The sequence below is a fragment of the Macrobrachium rosenbergii genome, chromosome 37, assembly GCF_040412425.1.
Source record: "Macrobrachium rosenbergii isolate ZJJX-2024 chromosome 37, ASM4041242v1, whole genome shotgun sequence".
In the NCBI taxonomy this organism is placed as follows: Eukaryota; Metazoa; Arthropoda; class Malacostraca; order Decapoda; family Palaemonidae; genus Macrobrachium; species Macrobrachium rosenbergii.
The window spans coordinates 14,621,097-14,646,844 of NC_089777.1; the positions used below are offsets into that span (position 1 = coordinate 14,621,097).

General features: G+C 37.6%; 1 protein-coding gene across 3 annotated transcripts; it reads right to left on the minus strand.

The window, feature by feature from the left end:
• Positions 1–275: 275 nt before the first annotated feature.
• On the minus strand, positions 276–24,804 carry LOC136825335 (phosphatidylinositol transfer protein alpha isoform-like). Of its 3 annotated transcripts, none has more exons than XM_067081542.1 (9): positions 23,834–24,804; positions 20,662–20,692; positions 19,644–19,807; positions 17,444–17,543; positions 9,860–9,937; positions 8,487–8,654; positions 6,683–6,804; positions 5,789–5,879; positions 276–2,828 (listed from the first exon to the last, which is right to left on the minus strand). In XM_067081542.1, the coding sequence occupies exons 1-9, from the start codon at positions 23,848–23,850 to the stop codon at positions 2,787–2,789; spliced, it is 813 nt and encodes a 270-aa protein (XP_066937643.1). In that variant the 5' UTR covers positions 23,851–24,804; the 3' UTR covers positions 276–2,786. The 3 variants fall into 3 exon arrangements, with proteins under 3 accessions (XP_066937643.1, XP_066937644.1, XP_066937646.1); XM_067081543.1 differs by lacking the exon at positions 9,860–9,937 and adding an exon at positions 11,007–11,084 and having other exon boundaries at positions 23,834–23,974; XM_067081545.1 differs by having other exon boundaries at positions 23,773–23,846.
• Between the last annotated feature and the right edge of the window lie 944 nt (positions 24,805–25,748).

Genomic DNA, 25,748 nt, shown 5'->3' on the forward strand with positions numbered 1-25,748 from the left:
GATACATTCCTCCTTTATTTGGCGTTATTCAACAGGCACCAAATACAGAACTTTTCTTATTATCATATGGCCATATTCCTGAAAGACAGTCATTTCTATCATTGATATTTCCAAGCAGCAATAAAGTACACTAAAGTGACAACGACAACAGTAAAAGCATGGGTTTTCAACCCAATTTTTTTTTTTTTTTTTGGTTTCTTTAAGGATAGAACAACAACTCCAGGGGCATCAATCAATTATACTTTGTTTTTCTTTAAGGATAGAACAACAACAACTCCAGGGGCATCAATCAATTATACTTTGTTGTCTCACAGATATTACAGTTATTGCAATTGAACTGGCTCTTATCGTGCATGTTGTGCAGTTAAAAGTTTCTTAAAAGCTGTGTAAACACTATTGGCATGGTAAAAGTAATCCGTGGTTCTTTCTTAAAGAAAAGTGTTAAAGGAAATAACAGAAAATAACCAAAATAAATTATCAATGATGTAATAAATATCAAACAGGTATTCAACAAAATATAGCCAACATCATAAATTAAGCTGCTATTAACCTTTTGCTTAAATTACGTAAAAGAAATAAAATTCACAAAACTGCCAGAATGTTCTTAACAAGCTGCTACGTTTCTTAAAATTATGGAAAATCACACAACTGGCAGAGCATTAACTTCGTGTGCCCTGAGTATCTTCCCTATCATGATAAGTCTATTATCGACTAACCTTACATCATGACGTATCGCATATGTGCATCACATTACTCGTTCACAACACAATTTCCCGTCTCTTGCAATTTCATGGGAACTAATCATGCAAATCTGTCATATCACGTAGAGTAATCCTCGGACATAACATTAACAATGAAAAGCTAAAAGTAATAGAACAGCTGATGGTTAATGCACCACAGAATAGCTAATTGCCGATGACTATCTTTAAATATACACCAGATCTCAAATTATCACATTACACAAACAGCACAACTGCATATACCACATTCTTAGCGAGTAAACAACCGCCTTAAAATCAGTTTAACAAGAAAACTTCAGCAAACAAGCAATGGCAATGTTTAAAACAACTACTGTACTTTCCAATTTGATTCTTAACTGTCAATAATCATCAACTTTGAATACAATTGCATTGGTCAGGAGAGGATGGAATGGAATGTCTAAATTCACTTCACAGATTGTACTAGCCATTGCATTAAGCATTTTCCTTATTTTAACATTGTACTTAGTACTGACCTATGTCATCATTTTAAGTTTCCATTCCTTGCAGGCCAAGTTAGACTTGCAACTTAATTCATCAATCATACAAGTGATCATCGGTCATTACAATATTTAGAATCATGGCAGTATGTACTTGGATTTACATCCAAAACATCATAAATAAATCATTTCATGACGATAATGCTTTTAGCATTTTCAGTTTTCAGAAACAGTTCAGAATAAAGAAAAAATATAGAGGTTATAATTCAGTAAGACTAGCATTCACTCCTTATTGTCATATCTAGACTATAAATACACTAATACGAGATGACTTATGGCAACATATGACTGATATAACATTTCCCAATAATTAACTGCATCTTGCAGGCTTCCATGGCTTACAATACTACTCTGAATACTGTACTATCAAGATGACCATCAAAGGTTCGTAGTGTGCAGATAATAGTTCTAATTTCTTCACCTATTATTTTAGCATCTAATAAACTGTCTTTTAAATTTGAACAGTAAGCCTAAATACGAGTCCAGGCTATGCTGTTTTAATTCTACCGTATTTGGTCCAAAGAAGCCTATCACTGCATGCAATAATATTGATCCACACCTCTCTTCAAACTATAGTAACTTAATTTTGCATATACTACACAGTACATCAAAAACAATCATTTGCTGTACTGAAGAGAGCACTCAAAAGATTTGGACTATTGTATTCTTCCTTTCAATTTTCAATATCTTATAAGACTGTGGAAAATATACAGGTCTTGGAACTGTTACTATGTATGAATTTCCAATATAGTTTTTTGGAGTGTAATTTATTTACATTATGCAATTAAAAAAATCCATGTGGCTTTGTGATAATCTCATACCTCATCTGGTCATTTATTACTCCTGGAAAACCCAGCAACTTGTGGCATACTAAAGTATCGATGCATGGAACTAGCTATTTCTAAAAGGGGTTCTTCAAAACCACTTACTTTCAAACAACAGATATGATAATACACTAGGTTTTGCAGTATACGGTACAATGATTAGAGGTGAACACTGGTTGACTTTAAGACAGAAGCTCATTGAGACAACTATTTTTACTCTAATCACAAAAATAAATCTACATCTCAAAACTCATGAATAAGGAAGGCCCTCAGATCATTATTTTTCTGATTGTATTCTGGAAGTCCTTATTTTTATTCTCCCTCCTCTGGATCAACTCAAACTGAACTCATCTTTGCTACGAAAATCAAAACATGCCAAGCATTCTAGCAATGCCAAGACTACGTTATCTTTATCATGACTGAAAACGGAAAATGGACAGAATATACAGATCATTCATGCTAATGATGATGAATAATCAATATTTTTCATGACATGAACTTACAACATTATCACATAGCCACTGACAATTCTATATACAATATATTTGCATTGCTCAATTTCCTAGGGTATCCAAACAGTTTATGAATCACAAAGTTTCAATTTAGAAGTTCTCCAATAACCACAGGGGTAGTTCTTTATAATTTCAATACTTGAGCAGTCCGGAATGGTAAACCGAATACTGTACTGCGCTGCATGGTAGCACTTACTCACCCCGCATACCTCGAACATCACCAACCTGTCTTTGCTGAAAGAGAAAATGATAATTCAAAATGAGTGCGCACTCCAATGAAACACACTTAAAAAGGTATCAACTTTGTGAGCAGTATGCATTGCAATCTAGTCTAGTGCACGTTAGGAAACACTATGCATTGCGTGAACTGAAAATTCTAAGTATGCTTTAAATATAGCTGAAGCTGCATCATGACAATCATTAGAGAATTTAACGGAGTCATTTGATATTTTCCAAGCTGCTAAACTAAAATGGATTTAGAATAAGACTCTCCTAATTTGATCATATGCCGTAATACCCCATGCAGGGTATCACCTACTGTGTGTCTCCATTCCCTGAAGTATCTACTTTCTTAGCTGTCCAACTTCCACCTTGTATTGCTCCATTAAGCAAATTTGGTTTCTTGATCACAAAACCATTTTTCATATATGCCCTCATTTGTGGTATCTGAGTGTTCCCAGACACTACACTCTTTTATCTAACAGACAGAAGAGGGACAATAGTAACACCGACTAAGAGCCATCTGGAACTACCAACACCTATCAATCACCTGCCTCACTTTTCATGTATTCTGATTATGGGAAGTCATTATCTGAGTGATGGATTCTATGAAGCACTAATTTTGCTTTTGAAAAAATTTGGTGTTTCAGTAAAACCCCATTAACTCTTACAGGCCCAAAATCAAAATTCAGATGGTAAGACAAAGTTCCTGTAAGATGCAGTGCTGGTCTGGACCAAAGGATCCTGAGAGCACTTGGTGACTAGGAAAGGTCAAGAATCATGCACTGATAACAAAGGGCATCATCAACAGTAAGGATAAGTTTCTTTAGAGGAGGACTTATATTTTTTTAGGTGTTGCCTGACACAGGAAAATGGGGATACATCCCATCCATGTAACAAAAAGCAGCTAGTAATCCCAGAAGTTTGTCTCTTGGATGCCATATACAAATGGGTATAGGATGAGATAAAATATAACCATAACAATTTCTGTTTTTCTTCCTCCAAAGATGAAACTGAACCTGCTGCTATTTCTGGTCCAACAGAATACATATTCACCCACTCATGCATTGAATCCCTGAGGTAGGATTTTGCAAGGAACTCTGGCACTGCAAGTAACTGCATTTAAAATAGTACCTGTAGTTACATTTTGATTATGCTTAAAAAAAAGGGGGGGCTCTGATTTCACAGACAAACTCTAACATGTGCTGCTTTGCCATCTGACACATTGTTGTAAGATCTGAGGATGACCTGCCTCAGCCACGAGGATTCTTTTCAAAGGCTTATTCTATTTACCCTAAAAAAGAGAATATCTGAAATCTCTGGTTCTTCTAAGATTATTTGGACTGTCCTTTCTGGACACTGAAAGTGGTCCAATTCAATACTATCAGAGGATGCAAAGGGGTTCCTGTAGATCAGTGCTGTTTGCTTGGAGTCCAGATCTTTGCCTTGAAGTCAGTTGCAAATGACAATCCTTCAGAGCTCCAACCTTTAGAATGAATACATGACATTCCAAAATGAAGCACAAATTTTGCTGACCAAAAAGGTACAAACACCAAAGGAAAAAGTCTTTAGTGAGATCCTGCAGTGAGGCATCAAACAAATACCTTTACAGTAGTCATAAGGAGGCTTGATGAAGCACTTCATGATTCTGGTAAGACATCACTTCTCAAAATGCCCCGTAAATCTTCTCAAGTTACACTGAAGAACCCATGTTTAGCTCACAAAAGCTCGAAAAATATTAGGAGGGCAGCCCTATGAACACTGATTGCCAAAACTAACTTACGGTGCTGAAGGAAACGAAAAAGTCTTCATTTAAGGGAATAATGGAGTCTGTGATTACGTCAGACCAATTAAAGAAGTTCTGCAGGACAGTCTCCTGGCCTGAAGCTGCAACCATCTTTAGGTTTTTGTCCATCAACACAGAGAGGGGGTCTGAGAATCACTCCCTCAACACCCAAAGAAGGGTGACAGAGGCCATCGACACATTCCTAGATAATTAAGCTTGTCTAAGAGCTGCATTACAAGTCCGAATCAAAATAAAAGCAGACAACAGATGGCTAGGCACCTCTGAAGTCTACAGTGAAGGGAAGTCTGAAGAATTCTGCATTGTTGTTAAAAGGTGCTGCTGACACAATAATGATGATGACTAATGGGTACCTGAGGTTCCAGGTGGTACATGATCATCTGATCTGTACGTTAGACAAAATGGGGCTATGTTTTGGGACAAATGGCGACCATGAATATGGGCATAAATGCTAGACAGGATTGTCTAGAAATTAACCTGCAAGCTAGCCAAATATCCACAGAAAATCTTTGCTATGGCCTTTTTTCTTCCTCTGTGATCTCCTCAATGGGAGATACACCCTACATTGTAGGTAGCACTACATGTACTTTACGGGTGCACTGCTTTCCATCGTTACTTTTGAGTTCTTCCCTTAGCTTTCTTCTATGCAATCTTCTCCTTTACTCTGTCATGAGCAAATTTTCACACCTCACTTGAAAAAATACAAAACTTTTAAGTCAGCCCCATGCATCTAATAACAGAACTTAGTACAGTACAGGCAGCCCCCGGTTAACGGCGGGCTTGGTTAATGGCGATCCGGTTTTACGGCGCTTGTCTAGCAACAAAAATCGTCAATTTTCGGCGGCGAAAATCGCTGATTTCCGCTCATCAGCGCTGAATAATTGGGTATTGGCGCTAATACATGCCTAACAGAGGCGCCGATAACCGAAAATCGGCACTTTTTGGTGCTGATAAGCCCCCGAAAACTGCCAATTTTCGGTTAGCGCCGATTTTCGGTTATCACCACACCCTCAGAACGGAACCCCTGCCGATAACCAGGGACTGCCTGTAGTCTGAATAACCAGTTTTACAATAATAATCCTATGCTTATTGCTCCTCTTCTATATTCATGAATATTTTTATCAGAGATTAATCAAGCACATTAAGTGGATATATAATTAATGCAATTTACCTGATCTAGTTCCTCTTTGGTTTTGTCTTCCAACCTTCGAATGTCATCCATTGTCATGCCGTGCCAACGGTCCATCCAACAAAATACTTGCCTGCAAAGTCACTATGATCAGATAAAGGCCCAAAATCATTTTTATATTTCATAGACATAAACAAACTTATTTTCCTTTGCCAACACCAACACACAAACAGGTTGTTGAGCGACCTAATGCTGCACAGGTTGTTGAGCGACCTAATACTGTAAGTAGTTGTGGTATTCGGTGGGAAATGGTGTTGGGAATTCTACCTGTGAAAGTGTGGTCATCCATGAAACTATCATTTTGAAGATTTTTACTGATCCAGAAAAGACTGAAGTTTTTTGTGGTAACATACTTTAGGTTATAGTAAAATCCCACATAATTGCATAACAGCTGTCTCCTGATTTGTTTGTTTATGTCATACTCAATGTTGTTTATGTCAGATCTTTGGTTTGCGGTTGTTAAGTATAAGAGATGGTTAAAAATTGTTACGTAAGCCATAAGTTTGGTAATCTTGTTTGAAAGTCTAGCTTAGTACAATCTTCAGTAAGTAAAGACCCTGTGTTAACATCTTTAGCATATATGGCATTTCTCAATAACAACAGTCCAAAACAAATTCATTCTCAGAACACTACTAAAATGTAGCTGACCATTTTCTAATTCATTAGGATGAATGAGATCAACTAACACTAAATGCAGTAAATGAAAATCTAAGAGCAACATGATTCTTTCCCACCATCTTTAGCTGTTAAATTTTCCCATATACCTCTCCCTCTGTTACCTGCAGAAGTCTTCCCTCTTCAAGTATCAATGGCAACCATGGGTGTAAAACTTCCCAAATATACATTACGAAATAACTGGTCTTCAAAACAACGTACCTATGGAAATTAGTGAATAGTCTACGCTCCACGTCCTGGATGAATTTTTCTATGCGGCTTTGCAATCCAAACCATTTAAACTCACAGGTTACAAGTTTATAACAAGTCATCACAGGATCACACTGAAAGAGAAAAAAATATTAGTGTATTGTTTAAATGCTTGATCGTGCTACTAAGTCCAAGCTAAAAACCATTACATCTTTCCCTCACAAACTGAGAGTAATCTCACATTACAGGCAGTCCCCAGTTTACGACGGGGGTTCCGTTCTTACGCCGCGTCGTGAGCCGAAAATCGTCGTAAAGCGAAAAATCGTCGAAAGTCGTCAAAAATCCTAAGAAAACCTTACTTTTAATGCTCTGGGTGTTTTGAAAACGATGTAAACTGCATTTTTAATGAGTTTTTCATCAGTAATACCTCCAAATTTTTATTATTCTGTCGTTTTGGAGCCATATTTCTTTCGTCAGATCGGTGTACGACGCGTCGTAACCCTGGAACACGCGTCGTAAACCAGGAAATAATTTCTGATGAATATATTTTAAAAGCGCTGTAACCTCGGAACGTCGTAAGCCGGGGACTGCCTGTATAGCTTCCGTCAGACATACAAAAACTCTGCTATGCAAGGCAACTGACAATTGTTAAGAGGGACCCAATGTGTGTGTAGTTTTCTTAAGAGGTAGAACAAGGGACTGGCCAAACTGCTGGTTTACTTCTGCCACTGCAGACCCCATTGGATGGAAGATGGGGAAGTTTACCGCGACCTTAACTCCATCATATGTGAATCATGAAAATTCCATTGCTGAGTGAAAAAGTCAGGACCATATCCAGCATGATAATGAAAATTCACAAGAAACGTAGCACGTCCGTACAATAAGTTAAGCTATACTACAACAATGCAGGAGGTGGACACAAACGCCTCCATGCCTGAAACAGTTACATTCAGCAAAGACGTTCTGATATGTTGGGATGAAAAACTGTTAAAACAAAGAGTGTAAAGTTCACTCCAGACCAGAGGTACCCAATACTCTCGAGAAAAGCTACTGCTAGGCAATCAGATATCTTCAACATGTGGTATTATATGGTTTGGCTTTTACCTTGAATAAGTTTGTCTCAATAAGACTGAATTCTATTCTAAATGAATGATGTGCATACCATCACTCTAGTTTTTCAGAAACTTCTGACTCTGGGTCAGTGAGAGGAACTCCCACCTCACAATGCAACTTCCAATCCAACATATATGGTACATAAAATCCACGCACAATGTAATTAAAAAAAAAAAAAAAAGACATCTATTAATATAAATGTCAAACCATACATTATGAGAAAAGGGTAGTTAGTGAATGAAGTGTTATCATCATTACTATTATCACCATTGTCATCTTTATTTGGTATAGTAGAAGATGACCACTGCATTTGGTGTTTCTCATCAGATGAACAAAAATGAGCAAAAATCAATTACTCTACTGAAACTACAAGGTTATTAAACAGTGCAATGAAAGCTATGAACTGGAGAGAGAGAGAGAGAGAGAGAGAGAGAGAGAGAGAGAGAGAGAGAGAGAGAGAGAGAGAGAGAGAGAGAGAGAGAGAGAGAGAGAGAGAGATTTATGTTTCCCTATAGCAAGTTATATACAATAAATATTGCGCAGGAGATGCGCTGTTGGACAGCTACTGAAAACACGCATTAAGTGTTACATAAAAAACTGGTTAACAAACGTTCTGCAAGAACTCATTAGACACTTCTGCCTAATAAGAATGTCATGCCATCATGAATTTCCCATGAACACATATGGCAACACGTGGGCTTACCTTTTTCCACCACTGCGGGCCTTGGAGAGGACCTCGGCCAGTTTTTTCAGATTTAAACTTAGTAGGATCTTCATCGGCTTTATAGTCAGATGGTTTGACAGGGTCATTCGAAATGTCAATAGTAACAACCTCTCGCATCTTTAGTTTGTCACCGGTGAGCTCGTGGGCCTGAAAGAAGACAACATGAATAAAAATATTTCAAACACTAACCGGTACCTTGCAATAAAAATTAAGTTTACTCCCAAAGAAAGAACTGCCTCTGACAGCTGTCCCTCAGTGCCGTTAATGAGACCTAACGATAAAAAGTTCTATGTGCAAGCGCTATGCATCTCTACTTTAATTTCAAGTGAAATAATCTAGAAAAAAGTTCTACAGTAAACCCCCGTATTCGCGTTCTCACGATTCGCGGACTCACGCATTCGCGGATTTCTCTGTGGAACGTATCTACCCATCATTCGCGGAAAATTCGCCCATTTGCGGTATTTTTCCCTATGAAATATTCACTAATTACTGTATTTTCATGACTAAATGCACTTTTTGTGATAAAACAATTAAAATACTCAGGTATAAGCATTTCTAGTGGGTTTTTCATGTGTTTAAACTATCAAAATAGGCAGTTCTAAGTGTTTTTTAGAGGGGTTTTAAGTATTTGCGGATTTTAGCTAGTCACGGGGAGTGCGGTAAGCATCCCCACGAATACGGGGGTTTTACTATATTCTTCATAAGTGCACTTCAAAACCTCAATTCCTAAAAATTAGAGTGCTGTACACTGGCACCTTTCTGATGTTTCTGAATTTTTTAATTACAGTGTACTACACTACTATTAACTATAACCCATTAACAATTACTGTACGGTATATAACAAAATTCATGACCCAACTCGCTGAACTACTATCATGGCTAACACAGGAATACAGCATCTGACAAAAGAGGTCCGGATTTTCTGACAAAATAAATTCAAAACTGAATGCTTATCTCATGGGCATCTCCGTGGACTCAAATATATGGTTGAAAACACATTACTTTCATATAACCCAAGATTAGATTATTCAAAAAGTATATTCAGGTTCTTTTTTAAGGAGCACATTAAATGATGGCATATGAGAGAGAGAGAGAGAGAGAGAGAGAGAGAGAGAGAGAGAGAGAGAGAGAGAGAGAGAGAGAGAGAGAGAGAGAGAGAGAGAGAGAATTGATGAAATGAATACAGAATTTAGGCCAAAGGCCAAGCACTGGGACCTGAGAGAGAGAGAGAGAGAGAGAGAGAGAGAGAGAGAGAGAGAGAGAGAGAGAGAGAGAGAGAGAGAGAGAGAGAGAGAGCGCTCCAACAGAAAGTTCATGTAAACTCATGCAAGCTAATAAATGAAATGACTCACATTCTCCATGGTTCCCATGTCACCTGCGTGTAGAGTTTCAATGCATATGAAAAAGTTTTTCTTCATATAGCCAGGATTCTGTCATCATGCAAATTAGGGGAAATGGAAAATACAATGATGAGAATGAGCATCATATTACAGACAAGTGACAATACAAGTACTTGGCAATGCAGCCAGACAAATACAGTACGGTAGAATGAAGCAGCTGCATGAACTCCAAGGTGCGGTCCAAGGTTAGAATTCAACATTAACAGGCATCCAAATTTTGCACTTAGAACTAGGTACGATGGCTAAATGGATTGAACGGTGGGACAAGCTAATATTATTCTAACTCTAATTCCGAGACGCTGTAACAGTCCTCCTTCACCTTATGTGATTGTATCCATACTTTATCATACCTTACACCAAAAAGGATGCGACTTCTAAGACGATGAATAAGGGGACGTTACAGTGCCTCGAATACAATAGAGAGAAAAAGAGTAATGAGTAATGTAAGCATAATGAATAATGTCTTAAGAGCTTCTCATTAGCAAAAGGAATAAAAACTGCTTCAGCCAAAGGTAGTGTCACTACTCCACAGGTCACATACACAACAGAGACGTGTGTTCTGACAAAGTAACGACACATTCTAAAAGCCAACGACTATGCCTAAACAGCAACATCTGACTTGGTATACAACTTGGCTTTTAGAGGGCACTATGTTAAGAAAAGACTTAGTAGCTCATCACTCTTATACGGTGCAGATACTGTGGAGTCGAATTTGTTTTTAGTGCAGTGGCCATCATCAAACAGCAAAGTAACAGTATAAAGTAAGAGTTCACCAACTTATCTGATGACCAGAACAGTACAGTATCTCCAGGGAAGAGGAGACGTTGTGAGCACACAGTACTAAATGAATGGTACATTTATTTAGAAGAATATTGCAGGAGATGAAGTAACGTACATGAAAGTGCAAGTGTGTTAGTCCTACCAAAAGATGTGTAAAAGAAATGTAAACAATGACAATAATATTAAGTGCCTTCACAACATTCCCTTTCCCATGCAATAGGAGAGGAGTCAAGACCAAGTAGCTAGCAGCAGGGTTGGTGGTAAAACTCAAAGGTTATGAGCTGTTATATATCCAAAAGCCCATCATGACACCACTCACATTCTCTCGTTCTCCATCATCAGGAGCATGGAGTGTCTCTATTGTGATGTAAAAGGCTTCTTTCATGTAACCTGGATTCTGAAAGGCAACTAACAGTATTAAAATGTGTTTAACCAAAATACAAATCATTTCTACGAGCAATGCACAAAAAAAAAAAAAAAAAAAATCTCAAATGTGAAAACTCCAGAATTATGCAGTTTGCAATAAATGCTGCCACCAATTTAGTACTCTAACTGCAAATGTTCTGTTTGGACTTTAAATTACCCATACTTCTACAAGGAAACTCTTCAAAGCAAAATTTTTTCATGTACAAGCAGTCCCTGGTTCAGTGGCCTCAGTTATCGGCGATCTGGTTTTACGGCGCTTGTCTAGCGAAGACGATAACGGGATTTTCGGCAACAAAACGCGCCAATCTCTGGTTATTGGTGCCGATCCCCACTTAACAGCAGTGCCAATCACTGGTTATCGGCACCAATATCCTGTTACCAGCGCTTTTATCGCTGATTTTCAGTTGTCGTCACGCTGTTGGGGATAGAACCCCACTGATAACTGGGGACTGCCTGTATTGTTTACTGAGGAAACTGCTAGCATGAAAAAAATTCTAATCAAGAAAAAACTCCTTGCAAATTGTTTATCAGCTTTAACTAAACTTTTGATTCATGTAAGGATGGCCAATACAGTTTCAAATGCAATTCCTGGGTTTAAAAAAATATTAGAGTACAAATCCCACCGGGTGTGCCCTTATTAAATGCATGATATAGTTAGCCTTCACATGAAATAGTAAGCTTTTTAATAAACTAATAATTTACTATACTGTATAAACATTTTTGGAAAACTAACTAACCTGACTCTACAACAGCAATGTTGCAACTGTTTAGTGTGAAACAAACTGATCATATTTCCAAGATAAATCATTCTCTCTCTATCTATCAAATTCACAAGTTGTAAAATCCATCTGTATTTAGTATTTCAAAACTACTGTAAAAGCTATACTGTACTAAGATGAAAGATAAAGACAAACTTCATCTACAGCAAACTTTTCATAAACTTATTCAAGTTTATATCATGCAAATGCAGACACTGGGCTGACTGACTTGAAAACATAGATAATGCACACTATTTTTCTCAAGAAACAGTTGACTAGTAAACAAAAGTGACAGATGATTTAACAGTCTAAGTATTTTTTTCATATTGCTATAGCTGTTTTGTTCTAAGCAAGCTTAACAGAGTCTTTCACATTTCCCATCAATAGCACAATGTCAATTCAAGGAATCTGAATGTCCTTAAACCTGTGTTTAAGCAAAATGAACTGTTAAGAAATGCTCTCCATGTGAGCTTCAAATCAATTTCAAAATCACATCACGGCTAACAGCAACCTCCTAATTCAGCCTGGCAATGAGACTTCACAATTCACACCACTATTCATACGTAAAGCATCACATTCCTTGCTGTTGTGCTATAAAAAAGCCCAATTATTGCCAGAGTCGTGATTTAACTGCTGAATCAAGGATGACCATCCTGTTCAGAACGCTTATCAGCTGCTACTTATAGCAAGACAAAGCAGCAACTCTATCCTACCACTTTCCTATTATCGTACAAGCACTCTCACGGCGGCCCTGTCATTCCAGAACATTCCTTTATCTTCACTCCTGGTTTTCAACTCATTCCTCACAATGCTTCTAAATGCAACCTTCCCAAAATGTTCTCAACAGGACCACACCATCACAAAACATTCTGACGCATCTTTTTACCAAAGCTCATTTTATTTGTCACAACTGTTGGGTACTTGTATCAACATTTCTTGGCCATTCACCTCTTCTCAATCAACATACAGGCAGTCCCCGCTTATCGTCGGGGTTCCGTTTCTGAGGGTGTGATGATAACCGAAAATCGCCGCTAACCGAAAATCAGCGATTTCGGCACTTTTTCAGGTGATTTTCGTGGGTTATCAGAGTCGAAAAGTGCTGATTTTCGGTTATCGGCACCTCTGTTAGGTATGTATCAGTGCCGATAATTGGGTATTGGTGCCGATAAGCGGGAATCGGCGATTTTCGTTGCTAGACAAGCGCCATGAAACCAGATCACGGTTAACCGAGCCAGCTGTTAACCGGGGACTGCCTGTATATCAACATATACTACTGTATACTATGAATTTAAATCTTTGCAGTTGTATCTTTTCTCTTCCATTTGCTTTCAACATCAAATAAAGCTGGCCCCACATCTAAACTTTTACAGTGCTTCCATACACCCTTCTCTTTCCTTCACTACTTTACCATTCTTCCTTGTACCCCGCTTGCTTTCCTAATTCAGAGTCTCTCCTATCGTCTCATCCTCCCAGTTTGTTCCACAAACTCCTGAATGCCTGCAGGAATCACCAGCGTCCATTCTTTCACCATCCATCCCCTGGGTAACCGTTTACCCTCATAACCTTGCCCTTGCAAACGTTTTAACTGTCTTCTTTTACACACAGCAAAACTGTTAAAATTCTCTGCAGCTTCTCACCATCACTGTATCTACTGCTATGTCATAAACTCCACAATTCATTAACTTTTTTTTTTTGTAACCATAAACATGCGCCAACAAACTGTCTTTTACCTGACTTCCTTAACAACTTAATTAAAAAATAATGAAGACGTATAGACATCGCTGTGCACGTGCTGCGTGGTATTTCTCAGACTATATAAAGATTTTTTCTATCACATTTCGTTTCACTATCAAATATTCTGAATGTGTCTGATTACAAATCATAAAGTCTCATTTATTCATTTACCTCTTTACAGCATAATAATTTACCATTTACTTTCATTTAGTGTACGAAGAAATTTGATTTTTTATTAACATTGTTCAAAAGTTTTGGCGTAGCAGAAACCCAAACGTTTTTATGAAACTGAAAAGGGAAATGTAAATAATCTGAAACAGCTCAATTATACCATTTGTGCATGACATGAAATTTTCATGGCTAATGAACAATTTTAAATAAATTTTTCTATGCACAAATAGTGCAGACTAGCCTTCCATCTTCAAAAACTTATTAAAAATATGTGAAAGAGTAGGCTAGAGCTGCTTTCCACGTAAAACCTGAAAAAATTCAAGTCAGAAGCCCTGTTTGCTATTATTTTGTTAAATAAAGAAAACGGAAATGAATAATGTTGAAATAGGCTGAAGATTCTCAAAATCTGCATGAAAGGATATCGCTACACCAGCTAAAAATAATGAAGAAACCTGTGGTTCAATAAAAAAGAAGTATCCAAGTCATGAAAATACTTATCATGGAAAAATGAAAGGAACTGTTACAACAGAAGTACAAGCTAAATACAATAACAAATGGCTAAGAACAGTAACATAAAACCTGGGCAGTAAAAATGTATAAGAGGGAGTTAAATGTTTCATAGACGCAACCTTTGGTTAAAAAAAATTAAAACCATTAACCTCAGCTGACCAGTCAGACCAAGCTCAGAATTCCAAAATGATTCACAATGATTACTAATAACGGAATTACACATCAAAGCGGCAGAAGGCCCTTGTCTCTTTCTCTCTGTTGAGCTCAAATCCTCCCATGAGGCAAGGCAGCTTTGCAGTTGCTGTAATAGTCTGAATATAAAGCATACATAAAAACTTGTTTGGACTGGATTATATTCACTGAATTTATTCAATTCATGTAAAGACTGTCATAAACTCAAGACTGTGAGGAGTAAGCAACGCTAACAGCTGGCTCGAAGCCAACCGTAAACAATGTACCTAAATGTATAAATTGAAAATTAAACAATAGGTGATTGTGAACACAGACATCCTGAAAAAAAGATGAGAAATAAACTTTAATAAGAGTGGGGAACAACTTAGGATTATCAAGCCAATGACATTGAGAGAAATTATGTTCGAACAGTGTAGAGACACTACTTCTACTTGTGGAAAAAAATGGACACACAATAACAAACTGTGGAGATGACTATTTAAACATGTATGAAAACTGATAAGAGAGAAGAAATACAACACTCGAAGAATGTGGAGGCTGGGAAGAAAATGTCAAGTCTACATTAAACAAAAAGGTATTAAGTTCCAAACTGCAGATATCAAGGATTTGAGTAAAACGTGAGTGAAAATTAAGGGCCTTCCTATAATGAACTTTCTGCCATTTTGGAGTAAAGAGATTACTCCGACTGGACACGTTGTAAATGTTACTTGTTAAAACAAAGGCTTATTTCTTGACTGATGAAGGCTGTAAAAAAAAACTGAAATTAGAAAAATTCAAACGTTAAAAAGAGGTTCAACCAACATACAGCAAACAATTGAAAACCAGGGTACCTTATTTTTACTTTTATTTTGGGAAATTCACAATATGTATCAGGCTTTGAAGTTAACAGTACCTGCCCTATGCTGCTACTCTTTGACTGACTCCTGGGAAACATACAGTATCATAAACAAAACTCTTACTTTTGCCAGTGAAAGCAAGGTCTGTATCAATGATGCAAACATGGAAATTTCTCAAGTTAAAGCACTGAATACAAAATTCTGTCTGTTCAAGAATTACTGTCTGGAATTATTTGCTCAGTAACCTCAACATACTGACTTCATCAGGATGTAGAAAACTGTCAAGTGACTAAATGTACTGTTCTGATATTTAAGTTCTTGGTCTTCTCCAATACTTTGATTGGACTGAAGACACACATAGAACTGAAAATTACAAATGTACTTAAGCCATCTTTTAAGGATTACAGCTAACTCCAAGAACTGTCACTCAAATAAATCTTCCCATTATACCAAAGTACTGGCAATCAAGGCATCCACTTAGACAAATAAGGAAACAACATAATGGCTGGCTATCATGTATATACCAACAAACCTCCAATACCCCCAAATGAGGTTCATAAAAATTATTTCTAGGTACATTCTCGATGCCTAAACCCTGCTTATTCACCTCCTTCACACACTGTAGCCTTAATATTGATTTTGAATTGCCAAAATAATTACTTTTCAGTGAACAGCTCAGGATGCTGCCAAAATTGATGTGATCTTCATTAATCCATGGAGTGTGAAATTACAAAACTTTCATTCTTTTATTATTATTCCTCAGATAAACTAGAATCCCAAATCACTGCTGAAGGTTGAAGAGGCCAGCATAATTTTCTTCACAAAAACTGAGAACTCTTAAATAACTCCTTCGTTCCATACTGTTATTTAAACCCTTGCAGATGATGTTTTCAACCTGTGTCTGCCTGAGCTGTTGCCCACAACTCATGGCTTATAAAAAGATGGTTTTAGTCCGTAAAATAAAAATTAGGGTCCCAGGCACTAGTGATTTACTTAAGTTTTGCACATAGTATCATGGCCCTAATCTTTGGGACACAACATACTAATTTACAGTACCAATCTATCCTTCTAAAAATGTGGGCAACACTCCTAAGAGTCCAATAAGTTTCCTAAAAACCACAGGGTATCTTGTGAAAAATACCAAATACACTTAAAAAATAAAATACTTTTCCAAAATGATCTACACATTACAAAGTCCACTCCTAATCATTTGTTCAATGTGGAATCAAGCTTAAAAAATGACTGGAAGACATTAATATCACATTAATAAACTACTGAAGTCTGCCGTTTTCATCTTTAAAAATGCAATTCTTTACACTTTAAAAATCTTTGAAAAACTACAAAAATCAAATTTCTAACACTAATTAAATGCGGGGCAAAGGCAGATTAATATTTCCTTAGCAAAAATATTTACATAATAATCAGCTATTACTAGTCTTGATATGCTGGAGAGATAGGCAACTTAACAGTGAATATATTTTTATACTACAGTAGTATATATCTACTATGGTTGGAGCCATTATCAAAGCTTCCTAATTATATATGGTAGAATTGTCTTTGACTGCATGTTATACAGGGAATTAATATACTCAAAATACAATTCCATATCCGTGTGTCATTTCACACATCGCAACACTAAATAACTGCACAACTTAAAAATCATATGCTTCAGTAACTCTAACTGGGCTTTAAGACAGAAAAACCCTGATTTCCTTTGTACATACTGTATATTTTCATACACATCTGCAAATACTGTAAAGATTTTGACTGCAAAGAACGGCCTCTTACATTCTCATCAATTTAATCCTCTCGTCAAACGTTATTCAATCAGGAGCAGAAAAAATTTATGGAGCGTAATGTTCTCTAAGCATGCAGAAACCTTAGTTAGAGAAGGGGTGACTATTATTTTAGAGTAGCTTTAGGAAATGTATCAGCAGTGCAAGAAAATAAAATTTTTTCTTTATGTGACTGATGCACACAAATGTAAATGAAAACCGTCGACATTTGAAACCTATCTCACTACCAATGAACAATGTTTTCAATTTTTGTCATGCTTGAACTCAAACCACTTTGACCAAAGAACAATGGTGGCAAAAGAGGGAAGGAACAGGAACGGAAGATTTGCATACCGATATGACAGTCTTACAGTAGGGGTAAGCATTCCATGCCTCTTCGTGGACTTCTAAGGAACCCTCCGGAGCTAGAAGCCGGATAAAGGATGGCACTTTGCTGGAAGAGAAAGTCATCTCATTAAAACGAAAGGAAATGAAAAACGCACGGCATTTCTGTCCCATCCCAAAGCTTGGGACGTTCAAGGCCCCTTTTATGAGACTACTGCATTATGTTTCCTTATGTTGAAGCTAACGTATGGCACATAAATTTCATAAATCATATGTCAAAAAGTGATAGATGGGAGACCAACTCTACTCGCAGCACCTTTTCGCTGCTAGTGTTTACAATCCACACATGCTGGAGAGAGAGAGAGAGAGAGAGAGAGAGAGAGAGAGAGAGAGAGAGAGAGAGAGAGAGAGAGAGAGAGAGAGAGAGAGAATATGCATTTTAAGCCAAAGGGACCTAAGAAGTCATTCAGCGCTGAAACGGAAACTGACAGTGAAAAGATCTGAAATGTGTAATAGGAGGAAAACCTGGAAATTGCAATATAAATCAACTGTTAGGAAAGGGTGGAAACAAAAAATGACAGAGAATATGAATGGAGGTACAGTGAAAGGAATGAAAGGAGTTGCACCTAGGGGCCGAAGGGACCCTGCAAAGAACCTGAAGTAATGCCTACAGTGCACCTCACAAGGTGCACTGACAATGGTGTCAGAGAGAGAGAGAGAGAGAGAGAGAGAGAGAGAGAGAGAGAGAGAGAGAGAGAGAGAAGAGAGAGAGAAATTTTAAAGTAATAACTCTCAGTAGGAACCACACACTGTAAACCTGACAACTCTATGGACACATGATCACAAAACTGCATTACAAAGGTTAATGAAAAATAAGACAACAAAGTTTTTCAATATAAAGGTTCCAGAATTAAAGGCATTACACACAAAACAATCAATTGGTTCCATAAAAATCAACTGTTATACGGCAACAATGAAATTAATTTTTTTTTTTTGGAAAATGCTTAAAAAATTCAAGAACGTAATAGAAGTTTCATTGAAGTACAAAAATTTCATGAAGCTATATCGTAAAATCATACGATGTGCTCTTAACATCGTAATGATATCACACCTTTGAGCGATGCACAGAAAATGATAAAATAATCGCTCAATAGTGTTTTTATAAGAGGAGACTGCTATAGAAATGTATGCACTATTTTAACTGTCTAATATCTAATGCACAATAAATTATTGTTTCCAGTTAAAAACCTCATGCAATTTTAAGATGCTCAAGTTTCAAGTTTTTTCAAGTGAAGCTTTAATGGCAACATATATAGCCTCTTGAACAAGAACTCTCAAATATCAGTACCGTGGTATAAAGCAGGGAAAATATTAAGGGATTACAACTACCAGACTTAGACACAGAACTTTAGTGTCTAGGGTCCAAGGGAAGCACAATCTTCCTTTAACAAAAGCATGATAATGACTGTTTACAAGTACGGTTTACAAGAGGCATTGCATGTCACTGGTTCGACAGTGCAAAGACTGCCGAACCAACATCAAGTCTAAATTTGCTCAGTAGAGGACAGCATTCCCAAACACACTCTAGGCCACAGCTCACACACTTGCAATCTTTTGATTATAGGACACGAGTCTGAAAAGCACCATGGATGGTCACTTCATATGCAAAGTTACAGCAATAAGCAATGAACATATTATTCTTACTAAGTAAACCGGGAGTTAGCAACACAAGATGTTATGTTCTTTGTGCAAGTAATGGTCTCCTTTTCATTAAATTCTGAAAACAAAAACAATTTGAAATCATTTAAATCAACAACATGAATGCCACAAAATATACCGACATTCACACTACCCTACTTCGTGGCTTACAATAAAATCAACAATATCACTAATTTGTAATACATATGCTTGAAAAAATAAGAAAATCATTTCCATAACTACACTGCAATTGCCTTCACATCAGCAACTTAAACACTCAAAAGTAATAACAACACTAAATAATGAATTAATTTAGCAAATATTGCAACAACAAAAAAAACCTACAAACAATTTCTACTGTCATTCCTCTAACAGCATGTGAAATAAAGCAAACTAATCTCAAACGACAACCAAAATTAAAAATACTAAAGCGTGATCGGTAACCTCATTTGCCCTACGTCCTAGTGACAAATCGTGCAACAGCTACTACAATACAAAAGATTATTTTTACCTTTTAAGATGATATATTTTGTAAGTGTATTGGCCTTTGCAATATTTTCCACCTAATAAGGGATAGTTGTCAAAGGGCTCGTTTTTTAAGACTTCAATACCTTCTCCTCCGCCTGTTTCATTTTTACTGGCCTCTGCCACACTATATAGTTGTGCCACTTGATACTGAAAAAGAAAGACGAACATCTAGTAGTTCAAATTGGCTGCAAAAACATTTGCACCTACCAACATCTCTGTAACACAATTTAATGTAAAATAAATCATATTCCAAAGTTTGAACAATGAATGATCTAGTATCTTGGAGACTAAAACAAAATATGTACAGTACTGACAAATATATGACACTCTTCTAGGTCCATTATAAGCCTCTCTTCAATTCTGTAGGAAGTACGAGGCTGGGGATCTGTCAAATCTTCATCAAAACCCAGAAATTAAAACAAAAAACCGCTGAGCTTTCAAAACAACTACCTTGAGTTACTACGTGATAAAAGCACTTTTGTATGCAAGTAATGCTAACAACTCAATGTCAACAATTTTATTCAACTTAGTAAGACCATGGCTTTTTGCAAGATAGCCTTCGTTTGAGGTCTGATGATTCTGCAAGGTCTTAACATAATGTGTGTGCAACTTAGTTTAACTTGGCCTAAAGCTTGCTACATTAAACAATGGCCATACATATTTATACTGTGCTTGTACAGTCTTCGAAGTGCATAGATTTAGCACATCTCAAAAGGGTTTGCTGTTATCAATCAGTATTCACTACTGGTACAATAAACTAATTAACATAAAATTTATAATCCTGGAAACTTCAAAATACATTTACATCTACATCCAAATTCACCAGTACTGTACTACTGTACATGATAAAAATTCTGTACAAGCCTAATATTTCGGATATGAAAGAAGCAAAGTATCTGAGGCTCAATAAAGAATCTTTCTACATTTACTGTCTGTGTAGGAATAATTTTCTAGGTCCCACACCTTCCAAGTATACAAAAAGAAATGGGAAAGAATCTTACCTCTTCAACCGTGAGTGGCAAGATGACTCGACTGAAAGTAAGACAATTTATTCATTAATTAACTTGTTTAAACAAAAATGTAATGTTGACCTCATAAACCGTTTCAAGGACATTCCTGCACGTCTACAACCAAATGCGTAAAAAATTAGATGAGCTTTTCATTGATACAACACATTGAACACTAACAAAAAATAAGGACTGGGCCAGCCTAAGCTGAACTGAGACAAATACTTTGTGCTCCTTAAAACACATGAGAAATTATGACGCTGCAACTATATTCAGTGTAAACTGACTCGGCTGCCTCATTAAATCACCTTATGATAATTAATAAATTAACTGCAGTTTTCAGATGCTTATTCTTAAATATTTTGTACAATTACAATGAGTAAAATCCCAAAATACAAGAGGCTCCACATGTAGACTATTTCGTGGTGTGTGCCATATTCCGGTAATTCTCAGGAAGAGCTCCGCATTGAGATATTGTTTGTTAGTGACATTTTTCTAATGGACAGTATAGAAAAAGATGAATATGATGCAGTACATTTGACATAAATTGAGAAATTTACCGAAATAATGCGAGACATTCACTGTTTACTCTTTGCATTTTTATGCTAATCCCTGTGGGGATGGCTCTACAAGGAGTCCCACAGAGCTTTCCTGAGTAAAAATATAAATAAAAGATGGTAAATTTCTTGCACGCTTTTGGTAAATTAATCAAGTTATCTCACCTGTACTGTATCATATACAGTAATGCAATACAGGCAGCCCCTGGTTATCGGGGGGTGGGGGTGGGGGGGTTCTGTTCCGACGGCATGACAATAAGCGAAAATCGCGGATAACTGAAAATCAGTGACCTTTGGGGCTTTTTCGGCGATTTTCAGTTATCGGCGCCTCTGTTAGGCATGTATCGGCACCAATACGTGATTATCGGCACAGATAAGTGGAAATCAGCGCATATCGGCGCTAAAAAGTCGCCGATTTTTATCGCTAGACAAGCCCCGAGAAACTGGACCGCCGATAACTGAGCCTGCCTGTACACCTTTTTCTATATTGTTCAGTGAAAATTTTTCATTAATAACAATATTTGCATGTGGAGCTCTTCCTTAAAATTACCCACATTCCTCTTGCAACTTTAACTTAAGGCAGCAAATTTTAGGCTATTCCTGAACATGTGCTTAGAGTAGGAAAAAGTGGTGTTGTCTGAACATACATTAATGACTGGCAATTTCCCGTACAATTATGACCAAGTAGCCACTGTGCTCTTATAGGTATCATAGCTTCAACTTAGGTCTATTCAAACATAGCCTAGTCCAGACTTTGAATGGGGTAAGGCAAGCTAGGTTTAGGTTCTACTATTGGACTCGATTCCAGATGCTTAAATTTCAGTTGGTTAAACTTTAGCACACAGCTAATCCTTACTATATCAGGCATATACTATGGGCATACGTAGTTAATTTTAGAAAGTTCTACTTATGCCATTACCTTTCCAAATACACGCAGTCCTCGGGTTACATTGGGGGTTCTGTTCCTACGCTGAAACGTAAGCCGAAAAACGGCGTAACCTGAGACATCATCGAAAATCGTAAGAAAATCTTACTTTTAATCCTTTGGGTGTCTTGAAAATGATGTAACCTGCATTTTGATTGATCTTTTCATCAAAAAGCCTCCAAATTTTGACCATTCTGCCATTTTGGAGTCATATTCAAGTTTGTCTTCCCTCAGACTGACGACGTAAACCCGAAACATGCGCTATATCCCAGGAAATAATTTTTGATGAGTACATTTGAAGTGACATAATCTTGGAACGACATAAACTGAGTCCGGTGTAACCTGGGGACTGCTTTACAGTATTTATATAATATTCTGGCTAAACAATATAGAAAAGGGTGTAAGTAATGCAGTATATGGGAGATAATCTCAGGTAATTACCAAGACAATGAGAAATTTACCATCTTTTATCTATGGTTTTACATTAATCCCCCTCGGGGATTAAAGTAAAAATACGGACTAAAGATGGTGAATTTCTCATTATATTGGTAATTTTCTCACATTATTTCATTATATATAGTATCTGATACATCGTTTAGTTGAAAAATTATATAAAAAATATATACATTCCTGCAGCCTTCTCCTTTTCATTTACCCTTATTATAGAAGACATCTGCGAGTTTAATAAAATCATTAAGACATCCTTGCATTTATAGTGCTCAGGTTAACATTGGGTTAGGCTGGAGGGGATTTCCTGGTGGCCTTCTGTCTGATTAGAATTTGGCACCTTAGGTAAGGTCAGAGAAAGTCAAGTCGATCCCTGTTGAAACATGGAAAGTCTGGTATGCTTTCACGCCTTTCGCGTACACTGCGCAGACTCATCGCTGAAAATCTCCGTTGCCGAGTCACTGGGGATTCTAGGGTGGGGAGGGGGCAGAGGAGCAGCAAGCCACAGAAACTGGTGGCGGGTAGTTGAACGACGAGATCAGGCCTTTCCGTTGTTAAGTGTCACTCGGAGGGTCCGGAGGGGGCGAAGCTCCCCTAGCCTGGTCAGGGCATGGGGGCGTAAGTGAGGTGAGGAAGGCAAGGTCTGGTTAAGTCAGGATACGGCATTCTAGGTAAAGTTAAGTTCGTCGTCTGCGACAGTTGTTCCCACCGTTCCACACTCGATCCCGAGCGGCTCATGAAATAAATAGCCTGGGCCACAATTCGAAACACCAAGAAAACTATCAAAAAAAATTATTTCTCAGGCAGAAACACCTTTCGAGTGTCGTCCCGTTCACTCGGCTTCGATTTGGGCCTCAATAAACCACCGTAACGTCCCAATCCCAGTCTGGAGGGCCGATCACCTGAGGACCTGGTCTTCCTGCATTAGCCTGGACAAGATCTCGAGGGATTTCCAATACCAAAAACTGGCAAACCTCTACTCCCACCCACAAGAAAGGACCCCAAACTACTCGAAGAGGCTACAGAACCAAACCGGCATCTTTAAACCCAGGGTTACTCAAGTCCCTAACCTATTTCCCAGAGATGTGGGTTACACCGAACACGTCAATAATCACTTAGGTAACTCGGAACGCGGCCCATAAATAACTTTTAAATGGTTATTACGGTCAAACGAACCTTCCTAACCAGCTCCACAAACTCACTGGACAATCGCGTGGGTATTGCACCGTAAACTTACAATTCCTTGACGAGCATTTTGGCGTATTTCCCACTGCTGTCACATTAATGTTTTTGACACTTGCTTCGGCGCCCGGATGAAGAAACAGCTGAAGACGGCGAAGCGCCCGTCGCTGGGTCGAGACAGGAAAGTTAGGCGGTGCGTAAGGGGACAAATTTCAGTCCAGTGGACTTTTAATCGTTACGTCTTAGGTTTGCGAATTGCCTTTAACGTTTATACAAGTTAAAATGTGGAGACTAAACAAGTTCTTCCGCCGGTCAATTCGGGGGGAATTAGTTTGTACTGCGAGAACTGAATTCGTTTCCATTCTTCACCACACAAACAATTTTCTGCCTTCTTCTGAGTATCATAGCATTATTTAGACTAACTATGTATACGCCCTAATAATCAATTATCGATAAACGATACTTTGTGATGGTATTTTTCCCATATTTCCATGAATAATTAGATTAGATAGATAGAGAATCTGGGTGGGCGTTAAAGGCGAGTTTCATTGGAACAACACATTTGGTCCGGCGGAATCTTTTGTGCCGAGATAAGAAATATATGAATTCTCGGCAATTTTTTAGGTTAATTTTGATACCAAAGAGAGAGCCGGTTTTATTCAGCTTTGCATCACTATTATTATTATTCGCTACGAGGTATAATCTCGTTACTAAAGATTTGCAATTTGTAATTATTCGAAGAGAACTGTTGACTTTACGGTGACCTCTTTAAATGTCAAAGGGATATTGGGGGGGAAGCTTACGACACGCTCCGAGGTGATGAGAGCTTGATAAAGATAGCCAAATGTTATGCAACATTATCCATATGTTTATCACGCAGTTTGTATTCGAGTTATATTTTAATGAAATGGTAGATATGCACGACCACGGCGCATGCGAAAGACACAAGTTTTAAGCACCAGATCGTACTGGTGATTGACACTGGTAGTGTTTTGTTGTGAAAATTGACTTGCATTTTGTTGCAATAAACAATTCGAATGTACAGATCATATACCGGATGCTATTCATGCGTAGCGGGGCAAAATCTGCCACAATGCACACGCGCAATTCTGGCCCACCAGCCAAATATTTCGCCATTGCAAATCACTTTCGGTTGCAACTTGCAAGGTTGTTATCTAAATTGATTTTATCTAGGATTCGCTCTGATTAATATGCCTTTGCTTACTCGCTGGTATTCAGCATTTTAACGAGAAATTTGACAGTTTTCCTCTCATGTATAAATCTACATACATGTTTGTATGTATGTGTGCGTGGGCTCACCAACATGTATCATTATTAATGTTATATATAAATACAGTTGGCAACCGAAGGCCATACTTTAAGTAGTAGGCCTATCTGCCTATGGGTCACAAACATGTATGTATGTATGTATGTATGTATGTATGTATGTATGTATGTGCTAAAAAAAATAAAAGCATTTCTCGTTAAAATGTTAAGTACAAGAATCAACGCCTGGTCCTTTTAATCAAAGTGCATAGAAGCTAACTCAAGTGACGTAACTTTGCGGCAAAAAATTATTTGCCATGGCGAAATAATTTAGGCTGGTGGGCCAGAACTGCACGTGTCCCTCCTCGCAGACTGTGTACTACAATGCAGGAATAGCATCCGTGATACAATCTGCGCATCCGGATTATTTAGTGCAACGAACTAGCGAATCGATTTATAGTACTAGTGGCAATTACCAGACCGATCTGGTGCTCAGCCCTTTCGCATGCGCCGTGGTCGTGCATATCAACCTCTGAAATAAAACGCTCGTTTGAACTACGTGACAGACATATGGAGAGTGTTACGTAACGTTTGGCTACCTTCATAAATATACTGTACATGTGTGTAATCACAAAATAGCCACACAACGTCAATGTGTTATATTCCACAGTGCTTCGGCACCTGAAGAAGAAACCATTCATCGA

Excerpts from the sequence above, each read along its gene's own strand:
- LOC136825335 (XM_067081542.1), bottom strand. Across the intron at positions 8,655-9,859 it reads ACATGGGAACCATGGAGAAT|GCCCACGAGCTCACCGGTGA; the intron begins GTGAGTCATTTC and ends GTCTTCTTTCAG. Across the intron at positions 2,829-5,788 it reads CCAAAGAGGAACTAGATCAG|CAAAGACAGGTTGGTGATGT; the intron begins GTAAATTGCATT and ends TTTCTCTTTCAG.